General features: G+C 41.0%; 1 protein-coding gene across 1 annotated transcript in view; it reads right to left on the reverse strand.

Annotated features, from left to right (window-relative positions):
• The window catches only part of cntnap2a (contactin associated protein 2a), a 655,370-nt gene that overhangs the window by 149,691 nt on the left and 492,592 nt on the right, over positions 1-13,087 (reverse strand). Inside the window, exons 14-15 of the mRNA XM_017717995.2 lie at positions 8,734-8,890; positions 3,719-3,846 (exon numbers count right to left, since the gene is read on the reverse strand). Of these exons, the coding sequence (XP_017573484.2) occupies positions 3,719-3,846; positions 8,734-8,890 (285 nt within the window). The remainder of the gene's footprint in view (positions 1-3,718; positions 3,847-8,733; positions 8,891-13,087) is intronic.

Here is a 13,087-nt window from a genome sequence, read left to right on the forward strand (position 1 = left end):
GTTTCCTAAGCACTGAGAAATGAATCAACATCATTGTCCACAGCAAGCGATCATACACTACAAGTGCAGCAGATAGAGATCGATTTGCAGAATGCTGAAGTATTCCTTGAACATGTTTTTGAGACTGTTGTCTGTCCAAATCTCATTCTAGGGGGCCACAACTCAGCACTGGACAGACAGAAGTCAGCTTTCTCTAACATTACGCCTTGCTTTGCACAGCAAAGTGCTCGAAGCACTTCTCTGGTGACCCTCAAAACTGTCCAGATACTGAAGGGAAAAAAAAAAAACAGCTTCCTCTGGCAGATTCTGAAATATTAGCTCCCGCATTACCATAGTGAGGCTGACTTAATGCATTAATCTGCAGCTGGACTGTTCCCCTCTCACCGCAGCTTCATAAATAAATAAGAGGATGAATACACAATAACGGTTCTCTGCACACGGCTGGTGCTGGCATTATTCACCCAAACCCCTGAGGCACATTAGATTCCACTCAAAATCGGAGGGGTCCAGGGTCGCCTCTAACAGGCGTAAGGTGGCACGGACACTGCTGCTGTGTGTAAGAAGAAACAACAACAAATAAATAAATAAATAAATAAATAAAGTTGCCTCAGCACTCACAGTTGCACAATAATAATAACAAAAAAATATAAAATAAGTTCAATTTATATTTCATAAACCCAAGGACACTTGCATGGAATTGAATGGAAATATGTGGCATGATTAGTTTAGTTGTATATATGTTCATTATATATTATATATATTCCATTCAGGGCAATTGCAGTTGAAAGGAAATTTCATAAATGCTTCACATTCACTTTTTTGTTTGTATTATTAAACGGTTAAGAGGTAATGTCATTCAGAGTGGTTTGATGTGAAATGCTTCAGTCTAGGGAAAATTACTGAGCCAGAACAGTGGTGGTGACGGGACGTCTGAAGAGTTTATTGACCCTGAAAGCCACTTCACAGAAAGCTATTACATGAAATTGTTATACATTGCCTGATGTCTGACACATTGTTTCATGATAGTTTTGAGATTTTAGCATTTAAATATATATTTTTTAAATCCATTTATGGTGGAGGGGTACATGCAGGGTGTAGTAAAATAGCTTTATTTTTATTTTTTTTCCCATATTCAGTACTATTTTACCATCATCAACAATACATACAAAACCTTTGGTTTTGCATAGTAAATGAAATGGCTATATTTGTGTTGTAGACATTGTGACTCCTGGTTCCTATCACCACCACTGTATAGAAAACTGTGCTTCACATTAAACCATTCTGAATGGCTTTGCTTACACCTCAACCACTGACATATGAAGAGAATTTGAAAAATCAGCGGAGTTTCCCTTTAATGTCTATATGTAACGAATCAGACTCCATGTTTCATTTCATTTTTTTGACTGTGGACAGATGATTTTGATGAAAATTGATTACCAAATGTCTCCAACAGGGCCTCTGATGGCCAAACTCTATTCATGTCATTCAATTCTGTCAAGTTAACCACAGGTGTGTAAAGAGGAGATTGAAAGTTCATTGTAAAAACGCAGCCTGACGTCCTTGTCAAACAGGTGATTGTAATCAAATGCAGCCGATCTAAGTAATAAGCACACCGCAATTAACAAGAATAATGAGGCATGAAAGCACATCAATTCGCCGGACGATGATAGCAGGGGGGTGACTAGGTGATGCGCCCGTAAACGCTTTTCCGGTCCAGTGGCTGCCATTCAGGATGCTCAGGCTGTGCCTGATGGTGGAAATAACACAACATTTAATGAAAAACCTGGCAATTTCTGCGTATTAATCTACATTTTTTTCTTTAATAGCTTTATTTTATAAGATCGTGTTGCATATATGTGACATGTGAAGGACAGGACACTGAAAACGAGTAGATGTTTATTGTGTTTGTGTCACAAGCTATCATTATAAGTGAGAAAACACAAGAATCAGAGGTCATCCATGAGTATTAGAGCTAGGGCTTCATTTCAGGCCATAAATGTCTCCCTGCGTACACTGTTCTAGAATATTATCCCATATTCACATTGTTCTGGAATATTAATATCCTATTCACAATATTGTAGAATGTTTTCCCCTGAAAATAGCTGACTCTGTTAAAAGCTGAAGCAGGATTCTCAGAGCATCAACATCTCACATGTAAAACTGTAAATGTTGAAAGCTGATGCTGAAAAATGTTGACACTGTACAAAGTGACATCTCCATGTTTAGCCTACCATCCTGGTGCTCAAGTCAGAATATAGTAGGTGTATTTGGCATCTCAAATGGCCAATGAGAGCTCTGTAAATTATGTTACTCTGCTAACGTTACCATAAAAACACACAAAAAAACATATCACAGTCACAACAAGAAGCCTAGATGAGTGGGGCTAGGCTTAGCATGATAGCTTATGTTAGAAAAAACACATACTATTCTCAGCATTACCTCGACAAGCCATCTTTTCCACATCATCCAATGAGCAGAAATAAAAAACGACGACTGCACTCTCATCTAAAATCACACTGATTGGGCTGTGATTTTACCCACAGTGGCTAACAGATTTCCCTTCGATTTTGAATGAGAGGCAGTTTGCTAAATAAAAAATATCATGTTTATTAATGCACTCCCCCGTCTGCTTCCTTTGTACTACCAAATCTGTTGGACAGATGACTGACAAAGTCACGTTACAGCAATTACTGCTGCACTTCCTTCACACTTTTCTAAAATATCATAGCCAATTCACACTGTCCTATAAAATTCTCCCCAATGCGAATGGAATGTTCTAGAATATTGTCCCACATTCACATGGCTCTTGGTTTCTTGAATATCACGAACAGGAGTGGAGACAGGGCACATTCATGCTGTTCTATAATGTTCTCCTACCAAATGGGGAGAGCATTCACATTGTTCTAGAATGTTCTGCCACAATCACACTTCAGGAATACTCTCCCCCATTTACTCTATAACATTCTCCTCCATCTCTCCAACTCAAGAATGCCTCCCATCACACTATTCTAAACTGTTCTATCCCATTTACACTGGCAGACAATGGTCTCTCAAAAGTGAATGAGGAGAGCATTCATACTGTTCTACAATGATCTGACACATTCACACTGTTCTACAATGATCTGACACACTCACACTGTTCTTTTAATGGTGTCTATCAATTTAGTTTTATCAGAGTTGAGAGTTTGGGAAAGTTTAGCTGTGCAGGGATTTAAAAAAAAGTAGTTAATTTTCTCTACAGAAAAAAGCCAGGTTAGACCTGGAGTGCCTCATACAAGCATGACACCAATTACAGAATGATGACATGACATCAGAGGTCAATGGTCACTACGCTGGTGGACACTTTAGTCTTGTTAGTTTGCAAAAGCACTGCCCTTGTCTTATTTTCTGCCTCCAAAGCCAAGGCTAAGGCAATAGCTATTAAGGCTCCTCACCATATTTAGGCTAACTGTTATGAAATGATCCTACTCTTTATTGCTAATAATAATAAAGCTAAGCTAGCAAAGTAAGTGGTACAATCAGATCCAAGGCAGAAGTTGTTGACATGGTTACAGCAGGCATGTGAGACTTTCAGCACAGAAACTGCTCCAAGCAGCTCCAAGTAGCTCCTCTCCATACAAAAACATGCCTAGTGAAAAACACAGCTCTGGTATGTTTGGCTTTATGTGTAAGAGCAGAGGTCTGAAAACTGCATTTAAAGTCAGAGAGATGAACTCACGATCTCCTTGACAACGCAGAGGTCCCACGGTCAGCTTGGCTTCTGAGCCGGGTCGATTAGTGTCTCCTACAGCGACTTGGCTGACAGGTAAGTGGTCCTTGTACACCAGCAACCCAGAGTCTTCTCGCCTATGAAGGAGGATAATACCTGATCAATACAAACAGATCAAAGTCTCCATAGAAGCTACAGATTTCTGACCTCTGAAAAAGAAAATTCCAAAAAAATATCCCTTTTTCCTTTTTCACAAACCACTTCCAGCAATTTTAGCATCGTCTAAAATGGCCCACCTACATCTCACCTGCTGTCTAAGGCTTCACTCTGCTTCTCTAAATCGACTTTTAAAGTGTTTCTAATCACGATGTTCTGAATGTGAAGTATTTAGGATGCTCCGATTTGCCATTTAATAAAAGCAACACAGTATGTACAACGGTGGAAAAATGTGCTTTCCAAGTATTTTCCCAACTGAGCAAACATCAACAAATCCCTCATTAAAAACACTCGAGGACATACAGACAGCGAAGCATCGAGCATGCATTATTTTAATATCACCATCCATTAGATGCCACAGAGTCCATGAAGCAAACTGTATTATTGTTGGCTGAAATGGCATACATTCATCATTAATTAAAAAAATAAAAATACCAACAACATGATGAAAACAGGAGCTTCCAGCCTAAAGTGCTAATTTGTATCCATTATGCTTGGCTAGCTGTGCTTTGTGTTTATGATAAATACTTATGAGTGACAAAATTAGCTAATTGGTCTCTATGTGGAACAAAAATATTCATATATATATATATATATACTCAGTTACACAGTTTCATACTCATATGCTGTAACAAAACATCTGTTTCCACTTTTCAGAGTGAAACATGGAATCTGCAGCAGAACTTCTACACAACAGGCGAGCAACTGAGAGGAATTGAACCAGTTTTTCTGAGATGTGAAGTGATTCAAAGTGCTTTCATGTGTGATGCTCTGTTCTAGAGAAACTTACAGTCTTTACAGTGGTGGTGACAAGAACTAGGAGTCATAATGTCTAATTTTATTTACTATCCAAAACCACCAGTGAACCATCATCATCGTCATCATCATTGTTAACCGCTTAGTCCAGATAAGGTCACGGTAGCAGCTGGGAGAGCAAAGAATCACAGCCGACCCTGTTCCCTGCTCACAGGCCAATTTGAAGATATAATCCCTCCAGCGTCCTAGGATGACCCCGGAGTCTTGGTCCAGTAGGCCATGCCTGGTACACCCCCACCGGGGGGCGTCCAGGGGGCATCCGGATCAGATGCCTGAATCACTTCAGCTGGTTCCTCTCAATACGGAGGAGTAGTGGCTCTACTCTGAGCTCCTCCCGGATGACCGAGCTCCTCACCCTATCAAATAGAGTGTAGTCCGCCACCCTGCGAAGAAAGCTCATTTCCGCCACTCAATATCTCATTGTTTCAGTCATGTCCCACAGCTCACGACCATAGGTCAGTCGGGATGTAGACTGACTGGTAAACAGAGAGCTTCGTCTTATGGCTCAGCTCCCTCCAGACCACTAGAGTCCGGTACAGTGATCGCATTACTGCTGCCGCCTGTCCCAGCCTGCGGCCAATCTCACGATCCCTCTTCCCATCACTTGTGAACAAGACCCCAAGATACTTAAACTCCTTCACCTGGGGCAAGTCCTTTCCCCTTACCTGGAGTGGGCATGCCATCCTTTTCCAGGACCATGGATTCAGACTTGGAGGTGCTGACCCGCATACTAACCGCTTCACAGTCAGTTGCAAACCACTCCAGTGAGTGCTGGAGGCATCCAAGAACAAAAGCAGAGCTGCCACCCTCCGGCCTCCACACATAATGCCCACCTGACCTCAGCTACGCCCTGACACTCTGTCCATGAATATCATGAACAGGAGAGACAGGGCACAACCCTGGCAGAGTCCAGCGCTAACACTGAAAGAGTCCGACGTAATGCCAAGTATACGAACACAGCCCTCACTCCGGGAGGACCTTCCACAAGATATCTCGGGGAACATGGTCGTAAGCCTTCTCCAAATCCACATAACATACAAAGACTAGGTTTGCAAACTCCCATGCCCCCTAAACAATCTGTGAGAGGGTGAAAAAATGGTCCATTGCTCTATGGCCGGGATGGAATCTGCATTGTTCCTTCAATCTGAGGTTCAACTATCGGTCAAAGTCTCCTTTCCAGCACCTTGGCATAGACTTTCCCAGGGAAGCTGAGCAGTGTGATACTCCAATAGTTGGCACACACCCCCTTTCTTGAAAATAGGGACCACCACCCCGGTCTGGCAGTCCAAGGGTACTGTTCCTGAGGTCCATGCAATATTGCAGAGGCATGTCAGCCATGATAGCCCCACAATATCCAGAGCCTTAAGTCAAATCTCCAGACGAATTGCATCGACCCCCGGTGACTGAAGAGCTTGCCAACTACATCAGTGACCTCCACCATGGAAATGGAGCTTGACACGCCAGAAGTCTCTGGCTCTGATTCCTGTGAGGGAGGTATGTCTCCTGGATTAAGGAGGTCCTTAAAGTGCTCCTTCCACCAACCGACAATATCCTCATTTGAAGTCAGAGTTTCTCCATCCCTGCCCAATACAGCCCAATACAATTCCACACCCTGCATTTTGCTTCTGCCACCATTGCGGCTGCCATCTGCTGAGTCGGAAGTCCTTTGGGCTATCCAGTCCCTAAAGGCCTCTTTCTTCAGCTTGATGGCCTCCCTCACCACCAGTGTCCACCAGGGGGTTCTTCTACCACGCTGACAGGCACCCACAAGCTTTTGGCCACAGCTACGCCTGGCAGCTTCCACAATGGAGGTTTTTAACAGGGTTCATTCAAACTCCATGTCCCCTACCTCCACCGGGACATGAGAAAAGCTCTCCCGGAGGTGGACGTTAAAATCATTCTGAACAGGGGCCTCCGACAGTCATTCCCAGCACACCCTCACTGTTCACTTGGGCCTACCGGGTCTGACCATCAGTCTTCCCTACCATCTGATCCAACTCACCACCAGATAGTGATCAGTTGACATCTTAACACCTCTCTTCACCTGAGTGTCCAGAACATATGGTACCAAGTCAGATGAAACGACAACAAAGTCAATCATTGACCTCTAATCCAAGGAGCTCTGGCACCATGTACACTTATGAACATCCTTGTGCTCAAACTTGATGTTCATTATGGACAATCCATGCCTGGCACAGAAGCCCAACAACAATTCACCATTCGGGTTTAGATCGGGACGGCCGTTCTTCCCAATCACGCCTCTGCAGGTCTCCCAGTCATTGCCCACATGAGCATTGCAGTTTCACAGTAAGACTATGGAGTCTGTAGGTGGGATCCTTTCCAGAACCCCGCCCACTCGCTCCAAGAAGGCCAAATGCTCTGACCTGTTGTTTGGTGCATAAGCACAGACAACAGTCAGAGTTTTCCTCTCTGTGAATTTAATTTGCATTGAGGTGACACTCTCATCCACTGGGACAAACTCCAACTGCACGGCCGCCAGCTGGGGACTCATATACCCACACCCACCTGGCGCCTCTCACCCTGTACCACCCCAGTGTTTCCAGGAGTTTGGTTCCAGAGCCGACACTGTGGGTGGAGGTGAGCCCAACTATATCTAGTTGGTACCTCTCAACCTCCTGTACAAGCTCGGGCTCCTTCCCCGCAGTGAGGTTACATTCAACATACCAAGAGCCAGTTTCTGTCGCAGCGGCCTAGGCCACCAAGGGCCTCCCTTCAATCTCCCACTGCCTATTACTTCCTAGATCAGGGCCTTGTCATGGCAGAAGGGCTTCTATGGTCTAGGGATCTTCAGAGGCTTTAAAGAATATTTTTAAAAACTTTTGTTCAAAAGGCCATATCCGGCATTTTTATTTTATAGGTCCACTTATGAAGTCTATGTGTCGCAATTAAATTTTTACATTTCATTTTTGTCAACCATTCATTATCTCATTAGAATAAAACAGGCTGTTCTGTTACTGTGCCTTTAAGGCTGATATATATATACATGAGCTTTGTTCAGAGTGCCTCATTCAAAAAAGCAGTCCAGGTTGAAATGCTCCTTATAAGTTCACTGTGAGTGGGTGGGGCTAAACTGCCATAGGTTGAAGTGGAAGATATTTATTTTTCATTACATCATAAAACAATGAATTTCAAATGTACTGCTTCTACCTTAATTTATCTATGTGGACTATGTGGACACAGGTGAACAATATGCTTTAAACCTTTAACACATGTATCTACTTCTTCAAAATAGGTAGGCTGAATTATGATCTATAAGCCTAGTTAAAACAGCTATTATTAGCAAGCATACGTGAGGATGTGCATGGGAGCATGTTAACTAGTTCTGCAGCTGTTCCTCAGTGGATGTCATATGGCTCTGTATATGAAGGCAACGTGCTCTGAGAACTGTTGACAGGTGACCTTGCGAGTCTCTTCTGCTGTATCTCCTGAGACAGGCGTTTATAATAAAACAGGCAGGCAGAGCTAAGCAGAGCCCATCTTCTAATGGAAATGTCAGGGATTGGTTGTGGGCTGGCTTCTTCACCTACACAATCTGTCTGCTATTTGTCCTAGAGCTGGGGTCAAGACTACAGTACATCAAAACAAACTCTGCTATTTAATGGCTACAGTGAGACACTAAAACATCTGGGGGCCATAACAGGAGACTATAAATTGGGTGGGCTAAAAAATTATGTCAATTAACTAACAATAGTAGAAGCCTGAATTCTGCATGTACTTTTTTTTCCAAGTTTACAGGTAACAGTGTGTCATACAGTGTCAGAAACCGCATAAGCAAGTCTATTAGAAATTACATAACTCCACACAGTTTGAGGCTAATGTGTGATGAGTAGAGCATGCAGATGGCATAATGTTAAATTTTAAAATGTTAATCTTCAATTGCTGAATAGCTGTCCGGTGTAAAACTAACAAAGAAAACTTCTCATCAACTATATTTGGGGTATGTGTACTATCATTTTAATGCACATGCTCACCATTGCTTTTGGTCTGCGTCACAGTTGCAGTGATATTTAGGGTCAGTGCAGTTGCGCTCGATGCCACAGGCACATTTCTGAATGCCAGGTGCAGAACCGCCCCAGTAGAAGTGCTTCTCATTGGCCCTGCCAACCCACCACGTGTATGGAGTCCCATCTGTAACACACAAATACAACATTTACATTCACTGGACACATTAGAAACACTGACCTTGTACGTTCACTCACTGACCACTTCATCATAAATACCCACCTTGTACTTCCACTCACTTGCAACTGGAAGTTGTTCATGGTGTCCCACTTTTAGCATTCTGCTCCGTTAAGTATTGTTTGTTACAGTCACCAGCAAAAGCAAGAAACAAATAACACATATAGGACGACCAAGATAGGTCATTTTAATTCAGCTGTTGTTAACAGTACTTTGCATTGCTTACTAAGCAAAGGTCATCTGTAAAATGTCATCCAATCTGTCATAAAGCCTCATCTGTTATCCTGCAAGAACAGGACTGAATGAAATCGGATGGCTGAATCTGATGAAATATGAATAGAGGTAAATCATTACTGGCAGCAAAGTATCTCTGCTGTGAAGATATCACTCATATATTTGCATATAACTAACCAAGGCTGATCACACCCATCAGCTGGTGTATGAAATGTTGATTCACGTTCAAGTGCACAAACCTGCAGAATTTAAACATCCAAACGATATTTGAAAAATGATAATGGCACTGGCCTCCTCCCATTCAATAAGTGACATTTCTGTGAAGGTCAGAGGTTTTTAATATGTTGTGCAATATTGTTTTTCACGTCTTCGTGGTGCAGTTGAGTGAGGCGCAGCCAGCTTAAAGATTATGCACATACTTGCAATATACGGTAAACGATCAAAATGAAGGGCTATATTGGCCTTCGCTCGGCTCAAAATGAAACCGGGATATATCCTTTATAATAACACTTTCATCAAATAATTTCCAAACAGCACAAAATACTTCATCCAGTCACATTTGCATCTAACCAGAGAGGTTTCTTGGCCATTTCCTCAGTTTAGCATTTTGCCTCTAGCACTTTCCATTATTAGATTGTGGTGTACAGCAGGACTTAAAGTTAATGAACAGAAAACACATAAAATAAGGAGCTATTTTTCTTTAGATTTTATAATATTATAAACTTGTAATGTCAAAAAAGGGTATAAATACTAGACCAAGCTATTATGTATATACCGTATATTGACCATTCTAAAGAATTAGTGCTGCGGTCCACATGAGACCTTAGATACTTACAATGACTATGTTATGATCTAAGTAAACCTAAGGCATTTATAGAGATATTAATGAGCTAAATATACACAATATCATTATTCATAGGGTACTTTCTATTGGGACGTGTCTCAAACTCCAACCCATCAATTAAGTCTTTTTCATTTTCAAATAGCTTCATTTTCAGATTCTCTGTAGCTGATTAGAAGAGCCCACAGTTGAGTGTTAGCACAATGTTTGAAGAGCCAAAGAATTTATTATGCACTGGAATGGTCATCAGCTGACGATTACTAACGACAACTCTTGACCTGCCTAACCAGTCCTAGTGAGCCGGTCATGGCCAAATGAATTAGTTAAGTTCTAAGAGTTTTGCACATGGCACTGTTAATGGTTATTAAAAAATAAACTGCATTGAAATTAGCAGATTTTTCTTAAGTAGTTTGCTGCAAAGGTTTGTGTTTACTTCTTTTAACCAGGGATGCCCAAACATTTGCATGCAACTAGATGCAAAACATACAGGTCAAGGGATTTATGGAACATATGTGACCTCATGTTCCTAAAAAAAGATTGACATGAAGGCCGTTATTTATCAAAGTGGAGAAAAAAGCTGATTTGAGCACCTTTAATGACATATCTGTCTCATGAGACTTTCGTACAACATGGCAACACAAGGAGATTTAGGTGCAAATAGCTTTACATTTATGGCATTTGGCTGACGCTCTTATCCAGAGTGACTTACAATTTGATCATTTTATACAGCTAGGCCAAGGTGGTGTTAGGAGTCTTGCCCAAGGACCCTTATTGGTATAGTGTAGGGTGCTTGCCCTGGTCGGGGATTGAACCCCAGTCTACAGTGTAGACGGCAAAGGTGTTAACCACTACACTAGCCAACCACCTCTAGCTTTAGTTTGTGGAATCAGGCAGCAGCTGTCCAGCTCTTCATTTACACATCTTTTACATGAAGCCTGCCCTCATTCATGTAATTCATCGCCACAGAGGAAACTGATGAATAACAAAAATGTCAGTGAAATTTGCACACACTCATTTTATGATTTTACGATCAGACTTGGCCATAAGCGACTATGATGAATATGGGCCAATGTTACTCTTTGGTACAATTTGTTTTAAACTTGTGATGAATGCAATGTTGGCTAAATCATACATCATCATCATCTCAATGTTAATCATTATTTCACATGTTAAATTAAGCCATTTTCACATTTTCTATTGAAAAACAGACAAGAACAATTTGTTTTTCTGTGGTTTATCCAGTAGACAGTGTTGAGGTGACAATGAGGACTTTATTATTAGTTAGCATCAGTATCAAAGTCAACATTCTGGTACTGCGACAAGCCTGTACTAATATAGTTCATTTTCTTCCTCTAGTTAAGATGATCAGCTCTCAGCCCATATTTGAAGAAACAGCAACTGCACTCTAACAAGTTTAATGAGTAACTTACAAAGAATTAACACTCAAACCTCTGGGCTCAGCTGTCATGACACAGCAAAGTCAAAAAAAGAATAACAAAAAGTTCTCGCCCACCAAAAAAGTCCACTCGCACTTCTGATGACTACTCTCACTCTCTCTCTCATGCACATGTAGGTCAAAAGAAAATAAGTGAAAAGTTTCCAAAACTGGAGTTCAAAAATAATTGAAAGCCACAAGGAAAATGAGACTCCTAACAACTTCCTGCGAGACCTGGCAGACCACCAAAACTGTCTCTATCAGAAAAACAGTACTTAAAGATTTCATCTTTGAGAGAAAGAGGAGAAAATCTAGCTGCACTTCTGCTTTAGATTTGAAAAAATCCACAGCCATCCTTCCACTGTGAGATGACAACTCAACACTGAAAGGATGGGTGGCATTTAAGAAGCCTTAACTGAGAAAAGAACACAGACAAATCAACCAAAACAGCTGCTGGTATTCTCAGAGCAATGAACCGACAACCCCAGTACAGACCTCAGTGTCAGCAATTGTGTTCGAGATGAATTGGATAGTGAGAAGCAGAAGGTACAACCAACTTCAAAGACTGAACTTTGGAGGTGTGGAAAAATATCCCTGCAGATTTCTTTGAGAAAAAGTACAGCCTCCTGAAAAGAGGGCACGCTAAATAATAGTAGACACATTAGTAGATGTTATTTACTGTTAAATACATGGTTTCTGCCTTTTCAGCTAAACATGAATAACGTTTGCTCAGCGCTGTAGGTAAGGCTAATAGTTATTACATTTATTTTGCAGTACTGTTGAAATGTAGTTAAAATTACATAATTTCACAATGAATTACATAAAGATTTGATTTACTGTCTATCTCAACAGGCCTGTGTCTTTGTTTCAATGTTAAAAAATGAAAACATCACATTCAAAAACCTGGTTGTGCTTTTTGCAAAATAAGACTAAACACACAACTTTTCATCGTATTTTCAACGTATCACAATAAAATATCACCTCTTCTATGTCCAACACAAATGTAGCACAAATTGAATGTTTAGAATCTGCACTTTCCACACATTTTCTCCAGTTGTTTCAATGAGCTATGCGTCAGAAATAATAACAACATGATTTTATAATCACTGGTTCTAAGAGTTTAGCTAACCAACCAAAAGATCTGCCCCAGTATAAATTGGTGTGCATGTAAGTCCATGTTGGTCAGTAAAACAGCTCAGCATGCTGTGTTTATTGCTGGATGCACTGCAATACATTCTAAAAGAATACATACATACATTCATACATTCTAATATGCAGACACATTCATGTAACTACTGAAATGCTTATTATTGATGGGTTTTATTAAAATAACAACAAAAGGTCACTGATCAGTTTATCTGGGTATCAACTAAATACATCTGTGTAGTGTAGAGGCATTTCATTATTATGAGGGTTAAATTGGGCACATATTACATGCCATTTGCTTTATATCTATGAGAAACTAATTAGCAGAAAGCAAATGAGCTCAGCTGAGGAGCTGGAGCAGAAAGAGATGGTTAAACAGCATGGAAAAGCTTTAAGGATGAGTTACAGTGTTGGGGTTTTTGCCTCCAGCTTAGTCAATCCAAACAGAAAATGTGCTTTTACTGCCGCCCTGCACTCAGCAACTTTATAG

This window comes from Pygocentrus nattereri, chromosome 24 (genome assembly GCF_015220715.1).
Source record: "Pygocentrus nattereri isolate fPygNat1 chromosome 24, fPygNat1.pri, whole genome shotgun sequence".
NCBI lineage: Eukaryota > Metazoa > Chordata > Actinopteri > Characiformes > Serrasalmidae > Pygocentrus > Pygocentrus nattereri.